General features: G+C 45.6%; 1 protein-coding gene across 11 annotated transcripts in view; it reads left to right on the forward strand.

Moving 5' to 3' along the window:
• BAHD1 (bromo adjacent homology domain containing 1) overlaps positions 1-19,372 on the forward strand; it is a 534,426-nt gene that overhangs the window by 442,674 nt on the left and 72,380 nt on the right. For all 11 annotated transcript variants that reach the window (XM_063947814.1, XM_063947817.1, XM_063947815.1 and 8 more), the window contains one exon: positions 10,742-10,901. In XM_063947814.1, the coding sequence (XP_063803884.1) occupies positions 10,742-10,901 (160 nt within the window). The remainder of the gene's footprint in view (positions 1-10,741; positions 10,902-19,372) is intronic.

Genomic DNA, 19,372 nt, shown 5'->3' on the forward strand with positions numbered 1-19,372 from the left:
TGAGGCTCGGGACTATGATAAACTAAAGACTGAGATCCTGACCCGCCTGGGAGTCACGCTGTCAGTACGAGCACAACGGGTGCACCGTTGGGTGTACGCCATGGAAAAGCCTCCTCGCTCCCAGATGCACGACCTTATTCAGCTAACAAAGAAAATGGTTATAGCCAGAGACATTAACTGGTCCCCAGATGGTTGAAAGAGTCGTCATGGACCGCTACCTTGAGATCTTTGCCCATGGTCCTGCGCAAGTGGGTGAGCCATGGGAACCCGGGTACTGCTGACCAATTAGTGGACATGGTAGAGAGGTATTTGGCAGCAGAGGAACTACTGATGACCACCCAGCAACCCATAGATCCTCGACAGCACCCTTCAGTAAAGACTGGTAAGACTGTTCCGTGGGAAAACGTTGCTGGGCGGTTAAAAGAACGCAAGGCTGGAGAGACTGTAAATACTGGCCCTGGAGACAGGCCAATGGGGCTAGAACGGTCTATACTGCCCAAACGGGTTGATAATCGTGTGAATAAATGTTTTAGGTGTGGTATGCCAGGTCATGTTATTGCCAGTTGCCCAGTCACGCAAGGACCCATGCAATGTGATGCTGCCTTTGAATGTCGCAGAATGTCTTTCTTTGCTAGGTTAGCCTGTACTGTGGTACCTTCACCTGAGCTGGAAAAACAAATGTGTGATGTGTTCTTAGAGGGTAACCGGGTAGAGGCCTTGCTAGATTCAGGAAGTTTAGTTACCCTCGTGAAAGCTGGGTTAGTGAACCCCTTAAAGGTCCAGCAAATACCTATTGGGGTAACTTGCATACATGGGGATACCCAACATTATGTCACTGCTGAAGTGAATATAGAAACTTGTTGTGGGTCAGCAATTGTTAAAGTAGGACTGGTCCCCACCTTGGTGCATGAGGCCATAATAGGGAGGGATTTTCCTCATTTTTGGAAACTGTGGGAATCACGGTTATCAACAGATGTGAGAAGTAAAGAGCCAGTTGATAATACTGGTGATTTTATGGATGTACGTGTGTCTTCGGAACTTTCTGACCCTTTGCCTTTTGCTAGTTTGGCTGGGGAAGTGACAGATGGGGAGTCCAGTGAGGACCCTCTTGCTGGGAACAGAGACATAGTAGTTAGAACTGAAAGCGTGCCTGACCTGGAGGTAAAGAAGGATCTGTTTGCGTCTGAACAGTTAAAGGATCCTACCTTAATAAAGGCTAGAGAGAATGTTAAGGTTGTTAATGGGGAACCTGTGGTACCAGGTGACAGGGTTACGTATCCCCACATGGCCATCTGTAATGAGCTCTTGTACCACATTGTCAAAAGGGGTGAGGATGTGGTGGAACAGCTGGTAGTTCCCCAGCCTTATCGGAGAACGGTACTAGATTTAGCTCATAGTCACGTTACCGCAGGACATTTAGGGGCAGAAAAAACCACTGAAAAAGTTTTACAAAGGTTCTTTTGGCCAGGGATTTATAAAGAAGTGTCTGAATATTGTTCTTCCTGTCCTGAATGCCAGTATCATGCCCCTAGACCCCATTTCAGGAGCCCACTAGTTTCCATGCCTATTATAGAGGTCCCGTTTGACAGAATAGCCATGGATCTCGTGGGGCCCTTGTTAAAGTCTGCTCGGGGCCATCAGTATATCCTGGTAATTATGGACTATGCCACTCGATATCCTGAGGCTGTCCCTTTACACACTATCACAACCAAGGCGATAGCTAGGGAGCTGGTGCAGGTTTTTAGTAGAGTGGGAATACCAAAAGAAATTTTGACTGACCAAGGTACTCCATTTATGTCAAGGATCATGAAAGAATTGTGCAAATTATTTAAGGTCACTCACCTCAGGACGTCCATCTACCATCCCCAAACTGACGGGTTGGTGGAAAGGTTTAATAAAACATTAAAAAGTATGTTTAAAAAGGTTGTTGAGAGAGATGGGAAAAACTGGGATTGTTTGTTGCCCTACTTGTTAATGGCCATCAGAGAAGTTCCTCAGTTCTCTACGGGGTTTTCTCCGTTTGATTTGTTGTATGGTAGACACCCCAGAGGGCTGTTGGACATTGCCAAAGAGACGTGGGAAGGACAGCCCACTCCTTATAGAAGCGTTATTGAACATGTAACACAAATGCAGGATAGGATTGCAGCCGTGGTACCTGTTGTCAGAGAGCACATGGAACAGACCCAAAGTGCTCAACAGGGGGTCTATAACCGGAGTGCCAAGATACGGGAAATTGCTCCTGGAGATAGAGTTCTTGTTTTGGTACCCACTGTGGAAAGCAAATTCCTAGCTAAATGGCAGGGTCCATTTGAGATTAGGGGAAAAGTGAATAAGGTTAATTACAAAGTATACCAGCCGGGAAAGAGAAAACCCGAACAAATCTACCATGTTAACTTAATCAAACCCTGGAAAGATAGGTTGTCTCTGTCAGCGGAGCCTTGCCCTTCGGTGTCTTCACCTCGGTTGTTTCCCGCAGTGAAGTGTCAGAGACATTATCAGCTGATCAGAACAATCAGGTTAAAGAATTTCTCATCCAAAATAGGGAGATATTTTCAGAGCTGCCTGGCCGAACGACCATAATAAAACATGACATTGTCACAGAACCAGGGGTCAGGGTTCATTTAAATCCATATAGGATTCCTGAAGCTCAGCGAGAAGCTGTTTCTAAAGAAGTTAAAACCATGTTAGAACTTGGAGTCCTAGAGGAGTCTAACAGTGAGTGGTCCAGTCCCATAGTGCTCATTCCGAAGCCCGACGGTAGCATACGCTTCTGTAATGACTTTCGTAAGTTAAATGAGGTGTCCAAGTTTGACGCATACCCCATGCCCCGTGTTGATGAGCTTATAGAAAGGCTGGGAACAGCCAGGTTTCTCACCACGTTGGACCTGACCAAAGGTTACTGGCAAATACCTTTATCTGATAGCGCAAAAGAAAAAACAGCTTTTCGGTTCCGGAGGGGCTGTACCAGTATAAGATGTTACCCTTTGGGTTGCATGGGGCTCCAGCAACCTTTCAACGGGCGATGGATAAAATTTTGAGGCCCCATAGAAAATATGCAGCTGCCTATTTGGATGATGTGGTAACTCACAGTACAGACTGGGGGTCCGATTTGGTTAATGTACAAGCAGTACTGGACTCAATCAGAGAGGCAGGGTTAACTGCTAAACCAAAGAAGTGCTGCCTCGCAATGGAGGAGGTCAAATACTTGGGCTTCACCATAGGCAGAGGTCTGATTAGGCCCCAATTTAATAAAATTGATGCTATTCAAAACTGGCCTCGTCCAGTGAATAAAAAACAGGTAAGGGCTTTTTTGAGAATAACTGGGTACTATAGACGGTTTATTCCCAATTTTGCGACCAGAGCGGTGCCGTTGTCAGACCTTACCAAAGGGAAGCAGTCAAATATGGTGAAATGGAACCCTGATGCAGAAAAAGCGTTCCAAGCGTTAAGTGGCTTTGTGTTCACAACCGGTGTTGATAACACCAGATTTTTCAAAACAATTTGTGGTACAGACAGATGCTTCAGAGGTAGGGATAGGCGCTGTGCTGTCCCAAACCAGAGATGGTGACGAACACCCTATCATTTATTTGAGTAGGAAACTCAATGAGCATGAAAAAAGGTATGCCATTGTGGAAAAGGAGGCTTTGGCCATTAAGTGGGCACTAGATACCTTGAGATATTACCTCTTGGGTAGACAATTCAGACTAGTGACGGATCATGCCCCTTTAAAATGGATGTATGTAAATAGAGGCAAGAATGCTCGTGTAACTAGATGGTTTCTAGCGTTGCAGGATTTTAAGACTACTGTCGAACATAGACCGGGTACACTATTGGCCAACGCAGATGCATTGTCCCGCATCTTCTGTTTGGGGGCTACAAGTGTTCCGGCCCCTAGGTTGAAACAGGGGAGGGGGATATGTGACAAGAACACTGGGATAGTGTTTGAGGGCAGGTATGTTTGTCCCAGGTTCTTGTCTTACATGTATTAGGAAAATGAAAACTGCTAGGAATATGTTTTGTTTTGTTAGGACCTTTTCAGTTTGTTGGAAAAGCTGGGTAAGGGCCCTGAGAGAGAGATGGGGCAAGTTCCAGACATTGGGCCCAGTTCGGGTCTTTGGCCTCACAGAAGGCTAATCAGGCTTTCAGCTGTGTAAGAGTGATATAGAGCTGCTGGCCTGATTAGGGTGTGCAGACTGCCTGGGAAGGCTGCAGGATCTCTGTGAGAGAAACACTCTTCCTGATACAAGTGAGCTATACAGTGTTTACTGGAGAACTCTGTGTTTTTTTGTTTAGTGATAGTTAGGAACATCTTGTGTTTAGTTAGTGCCGGACAGGCAAGGTATTTTCTTTTGCTGTTTGTTTTATTTTCTGTATAATAAAACTGTCTGGGGCCAGTTGTACCGGAAACTGGACTTGTGTGGTTCCTCAGCTGCTGCAGGCTGCCATTTATCCCAGGAAACGGCACCTTGTACCCTTACAGTGTTACAACTTTTTTTTATATATCATATATTTATATATATATCTATATATACACATATATATATATATATATATATATATATATATATACACACATATATATGTTATGTATTCTTGGATTTTGTGTTTAATATCTTTCACGTTTCTGTTGCTTTTATTTCACCTCCTCCTCTGTAGTTGGGTCTTTCTTCGCTCTTCGGGCTCAGTTTCTCTTAACTGATCTGTAGGGGGGGGCATATAGGTGGAAAAGCCAGTCACATCTTTAAATTCTTAAAGTGCTTCCTCTATCTATACCCCACGGTCTTAAGCCTCTAGTGTCCCCTGTGGAATCGGAGAAAGGGATTTACCGGTAAGTACCAAAAACCAGTTTTCAGATATCTGATGAATTTGGAATGTCAGGGCTGAGGTGTTGATCTGCGAGGGTGAATAGTGGTTGCTGGAGCCAGCCGTAAAGGAGGCATTATATAGGGAAGTAGCTTGTTCAGATTAGAAGAGAGAAGCAAGTCAAGCAGGGAGGATAAGGAAACTGTATTGATGGCGTCAATCTTACGCTTCGTTATGGTAGCCTTAGGAGGTAGAGAAGCAGAGAGGGATAAGTTTAGAGAGCAGTTGATAGAGAGGTGGAATAGTGAGTTGGAAAAATCAAAAATATCACTTTGGTGAGTGAAGATTCGATCAAGTGAGTTCCCACTCACATGGTAGGGTGAGGATGTCCGCTGGGAGAGATCAAGCAATTATATGAGGTTAAGGAGTTTAGAAACAAAGGATTCTAAAAGTCATCATTTGGGATGTTGAAATCACCTAAGATAATGGAGGGAATGTCTGAAGAGAGGAAGTGTGTGAGCTAGAAGCAAAATGGTCAAGTAATTTTTTGGGAATGCCAGGTGGACAATAAATGGCAGCTACTTGAAGGTGAACTGGTAGGAAGAGGCAAATAGCATGGACCTCAAATGTAGAGCATGTAAGGGAAGATTCTGATGGTATGAGTTGGTAGGAGTAACTGGAAGATAGAAGGTCCCCAACACCACCACCACCACCACCACGTTGGCTTCCAGGTGTGTGTGTGTGTGTGTGTGTGTGTGTGTGTGTGTGTGTGTGTGTGTGTGTGTGTGTGTGTGTGTAAGAATGTGAGGCCCTCAGTGGAGAGAACAGTGTGAGAACTGGTGTCAGAGGGGGAAATCCAGGTTTCTGTAATAACTAGGAGATTCATGGAATTGGAGATGAAAAGGTCATGGGTAGGGACCAGTTTGTTGCCTACATAAATGGCATTCCAGAGGGCACAGGAGAGAGTTTGTGGGATAGGTATGAATGAGATTTTCAGGGTTGCTGTAGCGAGAGAGGAGAGAGTTTGTGGGAAAGGTCTGAATAAAATTATCAGGGTTGCTATAGCATTGAGCTGAGATTACCTTCAAGGACAAGGATGATGGGAGAGTAGTCGGGGTGTGGGTGCCTGAGATAGGAACGGAAATTCCAGTAAGTGGGTAGGGAGGGAGATCAGTATGATGTGGATAGAGGTAAAGTGAGAGGTCTGAGGAAGCAGGGCTGTGGTGGGTTAGTAGGACCATGGTGGGGCAGAGGCGAATGAAAGTGAGGTAAAAGGAAGGGGAAGAGGAGGAGGTGTATATGACTAGAGAGGAAGGATAGAGGTGGGAAAAGGGGGCAACATACAGGATTAGGTAGACACTGAGTGATGGGAGGAGTTGAAGAAAACTAGGACATGGGACCTCATTTGGAGATGGACGCAGATCGTTGCATCCGGTGCAAGACCTGAGTCCATCTTCTCACATGCTGAAGGTCGCTCAGCATGTGTGACGCAACCTCGCGATACGTCTGCAATTTAATTGTTGATGCATCGATTTGTGGTTGACCCCTGGCTGCGGTGCAGGCGGTCCAGCTGCAATTTTTTTTCAAAGTGGCTGCATGTGACGTCACGCTGCTGTCACGCCCCCGTTTGGCCCACCATGCCCGCAAAATGCCACCCCAACGCCCGCCAATGTCGATCACCTTTCGGCCGCATCTCTCCGGGATGTGGCCACAAGGAGAAGGGTCGCGCACGCACAATGAGGCTGGTGCACATGCACAGACCAGATGGACTTGGCCGGTGCATACAGATGTCTGGCTGCGTCCATCTCTGAACCGCCCCCCATAGTGTTGATGAGGTGAATGGGGGGGGGGGGGGGGAGAAAATTGGAAACATGAGTGTAGGTTGTATGAGAGAAACAGCAGTAGATTTGCAGAAATACAGGTGAAAGTACAGTGTTGGTAACAGTGTATGCTTAGTGGCAGTATATGTAGTTTGTAATGAAATTATAGTGTAGATATGGTTGCAGAAAATATGCAGAAATATGGGTGCAGAAATTAATTTTTTAAGGTTAACTGTGTGGGTCATTCCAGCCCGTTCGCATGTAGCAGTTTTTCGCTGCGGTGCGAATGGGTCGGTACTGCGGCTGCGCGGCACCCGAATTGCGCACGCGCGTCGTTGCCCAGTGATGACAGTCACCGGGCAACAACGCCAGGACCGAAGAAAGCGATTGCAGGCCCGATCGCAAGAAGATTGACAGCGGGAAGGAGGATCGGGCGTCTACTCACCGTTTACTGGGTGTGGTAAGACGAAAGCAGGCGTTTGGAGGGTGGATGTCTGACGTCACAGTCGAGACCTTCATCGCTGGATCCGTCGCACTGGGTAAGCAGATGCAGGGCTGGTCTTGTCCTGCACAAAACTTTTTTAGCAAAGCAGGGCTGCACAAGCGATATTTATCAGATTTTTTTTCGGTTTATCCTATTAGGATCTCCTGAAAACACACAGGTTCGGTGAAACCTGTGTGTTTTTGCCGGCCGCATACCCGTTTTCACATGAAAACAGGACTCCTTTTGGGGATTTGGCTTCGCCTTCCAAAGGCAGGTAAAATAAAATCCCTGATAAGCCATGGACCCCTCCAGCTTATTAGGGCTAATTGGATAGCCCCTGGCGAGACAATTACCCTCTGTAATTTACCGCTGGTATTTTGATAATAAGCAGTCCGGTGCTGTGCTCGGCTGCCGTAGTTTGCCAGATTCACAAGCTGTGTATTCGCACTTGGCGACCCTAGCCGCGTATTTGGACATCAGCTTCCCGTAGTTCATCGGCATATCGGTGGGCAGTTTCCCTTGTTCCCAAAACACTTTTTACAGGGAGCAGATGTAAAATAGTCACAGAAAGTCAGATTAGTGGGTCCTTATGCGTCTCTCCATCCCAATATACACTGATTGTTTCCTCAGAGTGCTTTGGGAACAAGTGGAAGTGCTCACCGACGTGCCGATGAACTACATGCTGATGTCCAAATACGCAGCTGGAGACTCTGGTAAGAACCGCCAAGTGCGAATCCACCGCTTATGAAGCTGGCAAACTATGGAGGTCGAGCATAGTGCTGGACTGCTTACCATCAAAATACCAGCACTCTCCTTCCGCCATCCATCCCCAAAAGCCGCCTTACAGCTCCAATAATAATCAAGAGACCGGGTTGAGCATGGCGCACGCAGTTCAGACAGTTAGAGCTCTACCCTGTCTGCAGCACAGACTAGCAATTCCCATTTAAAAATTAAATGGACATGCACCTATTAAATGGAGTCTTAAAATCAATCGTTTGGAGGCAATCTTGCCCGGCACTATACAAGCACTTTGAGTCAAAGCTTGTGATTAACAGGGAACTGATAACAATTATTATTGATTGATACTTAATCAGAAAGATCAAAAAGTGAATGAATTTTAGGGTTTGTGTTTAATAAAATGGTCATTTTTTAATGAAGTGTAAATTTGTAGCATTGACTATTTACTTACGCACTCCCTATAGTGAGTTTTCTCTCTAGAGAAAATATACATTAAACAATATAGCTGGTCATAAGGGGAATAGTTCAGATTGATGACATTTTCTTTCATTATTAAATCAATAAAAGCATGAAAGAAATGTGAACAATCACCGTAACCTGAATTCTAGCACCACTTATATCGGTCACTAGACTGCGTAAATATAAGCGCCAAGTAATTGATTTAGTTAGGTTATTTAATAATGTCCTTTTCATGCTGATAAAAAGAAAAGGAAGATTAATACCACTGTTAGATTTTTAGAGCAGTCCCATCCAGGATTGTATTGAGAAAACATGCAACTTCCAATATCAAATGTCCATGACGACTATTACACTGCTCTGCAGAAATCATCTTGGGGATTCCTGTAGTAAAGTTTTAATAATATCTTGCCTTTCTGCAGCTAAATGCCTCTCTGCCATTTTATCTTGGATGTCATCTTGCCACCTCCAAACGTAATATTTCCAAAACCGAATTAATTATATTTCCAGCAATCAGTAGTAGTTACCAACCTGTTATCTCTATTACTGTTGAGAACTCGATAAATCAATCCTACCCTCCAAGCTTGCTGCTTAGGTGTGATCCTTGACTCCAAATTGTCCTTTGTTCCCCACAATCAATCTGTCTCAAAATCATGTAATATGCATCTAAAAAACATATCCACAATACGACCATATCTTACACAGGTTCACTATAATATACCGGTGGCTGGAATGCTGGCCGTCAGTATACCGACAATGGCATCCCAGCCGTCAGTATGCCGGCAGCATGGCGAGCGTAAGGAGTCCCCTTGTGCCGGCATCCTAACTGCATCCTTCTTACAGAAGAACCAGCAAAAACTCTAATCTACGCTCTCATTATCTCACGCATTGATTATTGCAATTGTCTCCTTATTGGTCTTACCAAAGACAGACTCTCACCACTACAACCCATTCTGAATGCAGCTGAAAGGCTAATCTTCCTCAATAGTTATTTATTGTCTGCAGATCCACTCAGTCCCTCCATTGGTTACGTTAATTCTACCCTATTCAGAATAAATACTTTTACTCACACACAAGGTTACGAATCAAACTACACCAAAATACATCTCTTCACTTATCTCAAAATATCTCCCAACCCGACCTCCTTCGTTTTTCTTAAGATCTACATCTCTCATTCACATTAATTGTTCACTCTCATTCATGATTACAGGTCTTTCTTTGGCTGCACCCACTCTGGAATTCCCTCCCACCCACAATAAGACTCTACTTTAGTCTCCAAACCTTCAAGCGTTCCCTGAAAACTCACCTCATCAGGCAAGCTTGACAAATTCAAGAACCACCCAGATAACCTTCATAAACTTTCCTATACAGTTACATCCCCAGTCCACACATATCCTAACATATTTTCTCTTCACTTTGACATCCTCCTGACCACAGGCCAACATTGGTGTGTGACCATATCATACAGCCCACCAGTAACCTTTGCAATCTGTTGGGACTATTATGCAATAAATAAGACCTATACTTGTGTATCAATGCCTATTTCCCTATAGATTGTAAGTTTGCGAGCAAGACCTTCCTGCCTCCGACTGTCTGTTATTACCCAGTTTTGTTCTATCACTATTGTTTCCAATTGTAAAGCGCAATGGTATTTGCTGCACTATATAATGTTAATAATAATAAATATTGTGATAATACACAGTCGAGTCACATTATTATGACCACCAGCTTATAGCCAGAGTAACCGCTTCGGAGCCTCATACGAAGAAGGGTTCGCTGAACTATCGTTTTAGACACGTCTGGTAGCCCCCAGGTTAATTTTAATGATGAGCTGCTCCACTGTAGCATGTCGGTTAGCCCTCACTCACCTTCGTAGCTGACGTTTACATCTCACATTAATGGCACATGGTGCTCCGCAGTATTCACGTCTGTTATTCGCAATTGTATGATTTGTACAGTCAAGATGCACCTTCCACCACAGTAACCCCCGAACAGTTCACAAACCAACACTGTTTCAGAAATATTGCCACCCTTGGCCCGAAAGCCGATAATCATCTCTTTTTAGCAACACTGATTAATCGCCTCTTTTACGCATGACCACAATGAGTGATATGTGTGCAGATGGCCTATCGCACACCTTATATACCCACCAAGCCAGTGCACGACACGTGAAAGCTAATGTACTAGATTTAATGCAGTCTCCAAACTTTGATTCTGCTGGCACAATCAAGCATCTGACTATATAGACACACAATTCTGAGCCCATGCTATGGCTTAAATGTTCCTAGCCCCATGTATGTACAGGTTTGTTTTATGTCTGGGAACTTTCTCATAGAAGTCTGTTTTATCACATACCATTTGATATTTTTAGAGGTGTAACTTACATAAATGGGACTTCTATACACGTTTTACTTTATACCTGCTTCTGCCTTCTTCCCAGAATGAGCCTGAGCCTGCTCTCAGAAGGAGTTATCAAGCTGTGGAGAGGAATGGAGAGATTATCAGAGTCAGAGACACTGTCCTTTTAAAATCCGGTCCCAGGAAAAAATCCATGCCATATGTGGCCAAGATATCTGCCCTCTGGGAAGAACCCAAAACCGGTACCAGAAAACTTTTAATTGTGTTTTATTATTGGCTGATTTTATTGGGTTTCATCACTTGCAGTCCATGTTAATAAAGCATGCTTTAGTTCCTGGTTTTCTGATCATTCATGTTGTTTCTCGCTGCATACTTGCCACTAGAGATGAGCAGGTTTGAAGAGCCATTCCATGAAATATTAGCCCCATTCCACAGTTATTGCAAAATTTTGAACTTGTCGCCAACCGAATTTTGCTTTAAGTGTTTCCAGTCATTCTCCAACAACACGACGTAGCTTAATGCCTTCATTGTTGTCATCTCCGCTCTATTCATAGACTAAATTGTGCAACATTTGTATTTACAAATACATTGCAGAAAAGCATTACATGGAATGGTTGAAGCAAATGATTCTGTCACTGGATAGTTTCACCTCTGCAAAACAGCCTGTTCTTTTACAGAGCTTGTATTGCACGAAATGTGCCTGCAGTTTCACTTATTTTTATTAGCTATGTTTTACTGAATGTGTAAGGCTATAAATGTGTATTTTTTGCGTGAGACACAAACATTCACTACTTGATATAGGGTGAATCGTCAAGTGAATGACACTCCTGTTTAAGAGGATGGTGATTGAAGCAGATGCAACTTAAATTACATTTTGTGATACGTAGCATCATCATTAATATATCTACTTTTAGAAGAAATTGTGGTTTTAAAGACTGTAGTAATAGTTAGAATTTTACAACCAATGAAAAAAAAGAGAAGAGGTGCAGAAATTACCAGTGATTGATCCCACAAAGCCAGTAAATGAACACACAAGACCAGTGAATTAATACTGTACTGTAGCTTACGTTAATAAAATAAAGGCAACACAGCAGCTTACATAGATGGTATGTTATATCAAAGCATGAGTTACTACAAGTAGAATAATAATAATAATTGAAGAAAGTGATCATTTGATGTTTAAATGCTATTAAGCATCTTATTGCCTATTTCTAACCATTTCTGGAATACTGTATAATTCAATTACTTTTTCCTTCACCATGTTATTGTTGTACCATATCCTGTCCTTTTTCTAGGGCCATTATCAGGAAGTCCCGTTTGATATGGTCATGGTGCTTACTATAGTTACTTCAACATGGTTGTGGATTTTATCTTTCACTATTCCTGGATAAAACTTTCCTTCATATTCTACAATAACGTAGCCATAAATATATTACGTTTTTACAAAGTGTTTGCCTCAATTTATATTATCTTCATTAGAGTTCTCGCTTAAATTTTCAATTGGAAATTCAATTGTTTTGAGAGCAGCAATAAGTAATGGGAGCCTGACATCAATTCAGTTGTTTTGGGTACCCATTCATTATCGCACTTGTCACCCCAAAAGCACCGGGTATGGCTGCATATAGTGGATAAACCCATCTGAAGTCCTGTTAGAGCACCCAAACCTTGGACATTAGCCCATTGCTGCTTATCCTGGCTTGTGAAGCTACAAGCAGATATGTGGGTACCCAGGGTATTAGCGTCCAATCCGATCATCAATTTCATTACTCCGTCGGACACCAATTGCGAACTGCTTACCCCCTCAGTGTCACCTTTTGACTCGGGTAGTGAAATTTCACCAGTCCATTGATGATTGAAGTTCAGTTGTGTTATGTTTCTTAGAGGTCTTCACTTGGATTTTTGAGCTTGCCTTTGACACAGTTTTGCCCTCTTTCTCTAACGTCCTAGAGGATGCTGGGGACTCCGTAAGGACCATGGGGATAGACGGGCTCCGCAGGAGACATGGGCACTTTAAGAAAGAATTTAGTTCCTGGTGTGCACTGGCTCCTCCCTCTATGCCCCTCCTCCAGTTTGATACTGTGCCCAGACGAGCTGGGTGCTTTTCAGTGAGCTCTCCTGAGTTTACTGATAGAAAGTATTTTGTTAGGTTTTTTATTTTCAAGGAGCTCTGCTGGCAACAGACTCCCTGCTTCGAGGGACTGAGGGGAGAGAAGCAGCCCTACTCTCTGAAGCTAGGTCCTGCTTCTTAGGCTACTGGACACCATTAGCTCCAGAGAGATTGGTACGCAGGATCTCACCCTCGCGTCCGTCCCAGAGCCTCGCCGCCGTCCCCCTCGCAGAGCCGGAAGAAAGAAGCCGGGTGAGTATGAGAAGAAAAGAAGACTTCACAGGCGGCAGAAGACTTCATGATCTTCACTAGAGGTAACGCACAGCACTGCAGCTGTGCGCCATTGCTCCACACACCTCACATACTCCGGTCACTGTAAGGGTGCAGGGCGCAGGGGGGGGGGGGGGGCGCCGCGCCCTGGGCAGCATTTGGGACCTCATATTGGCAAAAAGATAACATATATACAGCTGGGCACTGTATATATGTATGAGCCCCCGCCAAAATTACAGTTTAAGCGGGACAGAAGCCTGCCGCCGAGGGGGCGGGGCTTCTCCCTCAGCACTCACCAGCGCCATTTTTTCTCCACAGCACCGCTGAGAGGAAGCTCTCCGGGCTCTCCCCTGCTGATACACGGTAGAAGAGGGTTGAAAAGAGGGGGGGCACATAATTAGGCGCAAAAACTAGAACATACAGCAGCTACCTGGTTATCATTAAGTTACTGTGTTATTCCTGGGATATTATAGCGCTGGGGTGTGTGCTGGCATACTCTCTCTCTGTCTCTCCAAAGGGCCTGGTGGGGGAACTGTCTTCAGAAAAGACATTCCCTGTGTGTGTGTGGTGTGTCGGTACGCTTGTGTCGACATGTCTGATGAGGAAGGCTATGTGGGAGAGGAGCGGGAGCAAATGAATGTGGTGTCTCCGCCGACGGCGCCGACACCTGATTGGATGATATGTGGAAGGTTTTAAATGATGATGTTAATTCCTTACATAAAAGATTGGACAAGGCTGATGCATTGGGCAGTCAGGGTCTCAACCCATGCCTGACCCTATGTCGCAGGGACCGTCAGGGTCTCCTAAGCGCCCACTATCCCATATTGTTGACACAGATACCGACACGGATTCTGACTCCAGTGTCGATTACGAGGATGCAAAGTTATAGCCAAAATTGGCTAAATCCCTTCGATATATGATTATAGCAATAAAGGATGTTTTGCACATCACAGAGGAAACCCCTGTCCCTGACACAAGGGTTTATATGTATAAGGGAAAGAAGCCTGAGGTAACTTTTCCCCCCTTACACGAACTGAATAAGTTATGTGAAAAAGCTTGGGAATCTCCAGATAAAAAACTGCAGATTTCCAAGCGGATTCTTATGGCGTATCCTTTCCCGCCAACGGATAGGTTACAATGGGAATCCTCCCCTAGGGTGGACAAAGCTTTAACACGCTTATCCAAAAAGGTAGCCCTGCCGTCCCAGGATACGGCTACCCTCAAAGATGCTGCTGATCGCAAACAGGAGGTTACCCTGAAGTCCATTTATACACATTCGGGTACCTTACTAAGACCGGCAATTGTGTCGGCCTGGGTGTGTAGTGCTGTAACGGCATGGACGGATACCTTATCTGAGGAATTGGATACCCTAGATAAGGATACTGTATTATTGACCCTGGGGCATATAAAAGACTCTGTCCTATATATGAGAGATGCTCAAAGAGACATTAGTTTACTGGGTTCTAGAATAAACGCTATGTCGATTTATGCCAGAAGGGTCCTGTGGACTCGGCAATGGACAGGTGATGCCGACTCAAAAAGGCATATGGAGGTTTTACCTTACAGGGGTGAGGAATTGTTCGGGGAAGGTCTCTCGGACCTGGTCTCCACAGCTACAGCTGGAAAGTCAAATTTCTCTAACGTCCTAAGTGGATGCTGGGGACTCCGTCAGGACCATGGGGTTTAGCGGCTCCGCAGGAGACAGGGCACAATAATAAAAGTTTTAGGATCAGGTGGTGTGCACTGGCTCCTCCCCCTATGACCCTCCTCCAAGCCTCAGTTAGATTTTTGTGCCCGGCCGAGAAGGGTGCAATCTAGGTGGCTCTCCTGAGCTGCTTAGAATAAAAGTTTAAGTTAGGTTTTTTATTTTCAGTGAGTCCTGCTGGCAACAGGCTCACTGCTACGAGGGACTTAGGGGAGAGAAGAAAACTCACCTGCGTGCAGGATGGATTTGCTTCTTAGGCTACTGGACACCATTAGCTCCAGAGGGAGTCGGAACACAGGTCTCACCCTGGGGTTCGTCCCGGAGCCGTGCCGCCGACCCCCCTTGCAGATGCCGAAGTTGAAGAGGTCCAGAAACAGGCGGCAGAAGACTTTCAGTCTTCATAAGGTAGCGCACAGCACTGCAGCTGTGCGCCATTGTTGTCAGCACACTTCATACCAGCGGTCACTGAGGGTGCAGGGCGCTGGGGGGGGCGCCCTGGGCAGCAATGTATTATACCTTTTTTATGGCTAAAATACATCACATATAGCCCTTGAGGCTATATGGATGTATTTAACCCCTGCCAGATCTCACAAACTCCGGGAGAAGAGCCCGCCGTTTTAGGGGGCGGGGCCTATTCTCCTCAGCACACGGCGCCATTTTCCTGCTCAGCTCTGCTGTGAGGAAGGCTCCCAGGCTCTCCCCTGCACTGCACTACAGAAACAGGGTTAAAACAGAAAGGGGGGGCACTTATTTGGCGATATGATTACATATGTGAAAATGCTATAAGGGAAAACACTTGTATAAGGGGTTGTCCCTGTATAATTATAGCGTTTTTGGTGTGTGCTGGCAAACTCTCCCTCTGTCTCCCCAAAGGGCTAGTGGGGTCCTGTCCTCTATCAGAGCATTCCCTGTGTGTGTGCTGTGTGTCGGTACGTGTGTGTCGACATGTAGGAGGACGATGTTGGTGAGGAGGCGGAGCAAATTGCCTGTATTGGTGATGTCACTCTCTAGGGAGTCGACACCAGAATGGATGGCTTATTTAGGAATTACGTGATAATGTCAACACGATGCAAGGTCGGTTGACGACATGAGACGGCCGGCAAATAAATTAGTACCTGTCCAGGCGTCTCAGACACCGTCAGGGGCTTGTAAAAACGCCCATTTACCTCAGTTGGTCGACACAGACACGGACACTGACTTCAGTGTCGACGGTGAAGAAACAAACGTATTTTCCTTTAGGGCCACACGTTACATGTTAAGGGCAATGAAGGAGGTGTTATATATTTCTGATACTACAAGTACCACAAATAAGGGTATTATGTAGGGTGGGAATAATCTACTTGTAGTTTTTCCTGAATCAGATAAATTAAAGTGTGTGATGATACGTGGGTTTCCTCCGATAGAAAATTATTGGAGGTATACCCTTTCCCGCCAGAAGTGAGGGCGAGTTGGGAAACACACCTTAGGGTGGATAAGGCGCTCACACGCTTATAAAAACAAGTGGCGTTACCGTCTCCAGATACGGCCGCCCTCAAGGAGCCAGCTGATAGGAAGCTGAAAAATATCCTAAAAAGTATATACACACATACTGGTGTTATACTACGACCAGCAATCGCCTCAGCCTGGATGTGCAGCGCTGGGGGGGCTTGGTCGGATTTCCTGACTGAAAATATTGATACCCTTGATAGGATATTTTATTGACTATAGAGCATTTTAAGGATGCATTTCTATATATGCGAGATGCGCAGAGGGATATTTGCATTCTGGCATCAAGAGTAGATGTGATGTCCATATCTGCCAGACGATGTTTATAGACACGACAGTGGTCAGGTGATGCAGATTCCAGACGGCACATGGAAGTATTGCCGTATAAAGGGGCGGTCCATCGGACCTGGTGGCCATGGCAACAGCTGGAAAATCCACTTTTGTTACCCCAAGTCACATCTCAGCAGAAAAGGACACAGTCTTTTCAGTCTCAGTCCTTTCGTACCCATAAAGGCAGGCGGGCAAAAGGCCAGTCATATCTGCCCAGGGTTAGAGGAAAGGGAAGAAGACTGCAGCAGGCAGCCCATTCCCAGGAACAGAAGTCCTCCACAGCTTCTGCCAAGTCCGCAGCATGACGCTGGGGCCATACAAGCGTACTCAGGTGCGGTGGGGGGTCATCTCAAGAGTTTCAGCACGCAGTGGGCTCACTCGCAAGTGGACTCCTGGATCCTACACGTAGTATCCCAGGTGTACATTGGAAATTCGAGACGTCTTCCCCTCACAAGTTCCTGAAGTCTGCTTTACCAACGTCTCCCTCCGACAGGGAGGCAGTATTGGGAAAAAATTCACAGGCTGTATTCCCAGCAGGTGATAATCAAAGTACCCCTCCTACAACAAGGGAAGGGGTATTATTCCACACTATATTGTTGTACTGAAGCCAAACGGCTCGGTGAGATCTAAAAGATTTGAACAATTACATACAAGGGTTCAAATCAAGATGGAGTCACTCAGAGCAGTGATAGCGAACCAGGACGATATGGTGTCACTGGATATCAGGGACGCTTACCTACATGTCCAAATTTTGCCCTTCTCACCAAGGGTATCTCAGGTTCGTGGTACAGAACTGTCACTATCAGTTCAGACGCTGCCGTTTGGATTGTCCACGGCACCCCGGGTCTTTACCATGGTAATGGCCGAAATGATGATTCTTCCTAAAAGAAATATGGACGCTTTCCTGATAAGGGCAAGGTCCAGAGAACAGTTGGCGGTCGGAGTAGCACTATCTCAAGTAGTTCTACGACAGCACGAGTGGATTCTAAATATTCCAAAATCGCAGCTTTTTCCGACGACACGTCTAATGTTCCTAGGAATGATTCTGGACACAGTCCAGAAAAGGATGTTTTCTACCGGAGAAGAAGGCCAGGGAGTTATCCGAGCTAGTCAGGAACCTCCTAAAACCAGGAAAAGTATCAGTGCATCATTGCACAAGGGTCCTGTGAAAAATGGTGGTTTCTTACAAAGCGATCCCATTCGGTAGATTTCACGCAAGAACCTTTCAGTGGAATCTGCTGGGAAAATGGTCCGGATCGCATCTTCAGATGCATCAGCGGATAACCCTGTCTCCAAGGACAAGGGTGTTTTCTTCTGCGGTGGCTGCAGAGTGCTCATCTATGAAAGGGCCGCAGATTCGACATTCAGGACTGGGTCCTGGTGACCACGGATGCCAGCCTGAGTGGCTGGGGAGCAGTCACACAAGGAAAAAAAAATTCCAGGGAGTGTGATCAAGTCTGGAGACTTCTCTCCACATAAATATACTGGAGCTAAGGGCAATTTACAAGGCTCTAAGCTTAGCAAGACCTCTGCTTCAAGGTCAGCCGGTATTGATCCACTGGGACAACATCACTGCAGTCGCCCACGTAAACAGACAGGGCGGCACATGAAGCAGGAGGGAAATGGCAGAAACTGCAAGGATTCTTCGCTGGGCGAAAAATCATGTGATAACACTCTCAGCAGTGTTAATTCCGGGAGTGGAAAACTGTGAAGCAGACTTCCTCAGCAGGCATAACCTCCACCCGGGAGAGTGGGGACTTCAGCGGGAAGTCTTCCACATGATTGTAAACCGTTGGGAAAAACCAAAGGTGGACATGATGGCGTCCCGCCTGAACAAAAAACTAGACAGATATTGCGCCAGGTCAAGGGACCCTCAGGCAATAGCGGTGGACGCTCTGGTAACACTGTGGGTGTACCAGTCAGGGTATGTGTTCCCTCCTATGCATCTCATACCAAAAGTACTGAGAATCATAAGAAGGAGATGAGTAAGAACGATACTCGTGGTTCCGGATGGGTCAAGAAGGACTTGGTACCCGGAACTTCAAGAGATGCTCACGGAAGAACCGTGGCCTCTACCTTTAAGAGAGGACCTGCTCCAGCAGGGGCCTTGTCTGTTCCAAGACTTACCGCGGCTGCGTTTGACGGCATGGCAGTTGAACGCCGGATCCTGAAAAGGCATTCCAGATGAAGTCATCCCTACCCTGGTCGAAGCCAGGAAGGATGTAACCGCAAAACATTTTCACCGCATTTGGCGAAAATATGTTGCGTGGTGTGAGGCCAAGAAGGTCCCTACAGAGGAATTCCAACTGGGTCGTTTCCTACATTTCCTGAAAACAGGACTGTCTATGGGCCTAAAATTAGGGTCCATTAAGGTTCAAATTTCGACCCTGTCGAATTTCTTCCAGAAAGAACTGGCTTCAGTGCCCGAAGTTCAGACGTTTGTAAAAGGGGTACTGCATATACAGCCTCCTTTTGTGCCCCCAGTGGCACCTTGGGATCTCAATGTTGTTTTGAGTTTCCTAAAGTCACATTGGTTTGATCCACTCACCACTGTGGAATTAAAATATTTCACATGGAAGGTGAAGATTCTATTAGCCCTGGCTTCAGCCAGGCGTGTGTCAGAATGGGCGGCTTTATCATATAAAAGCCCTTACTTAATTTTTCATTCTGACAGGGCAGAATTGAGGACTCGTCCTCAATTTCTCCTTAAGGTGTTTTCTGTTTTTCACATGAACCAACCTATTGTGGTACCTGCGGCTACTAGGGACTTGGAGGACTCCAAGTTACTTGACGTTGTCAGGGCCCTGAAAATATAT

The sequence above is a fragment of the Pseudophryne corroboree genome, chromosome 12, assembly GCF_028390025.1.
Source record: "Pseudophryne corroboree isolate aPseCor3 chromosome 12, aPseCor3.hap2, whole genome shotgun sequence".
Classification (NCBI taxonomy): Eukaryota; Metazoa; Chordata; class Amphibia; order Anura; family Myobatrachidae; genus Pseudophryne; species Pseudophryne corroboree.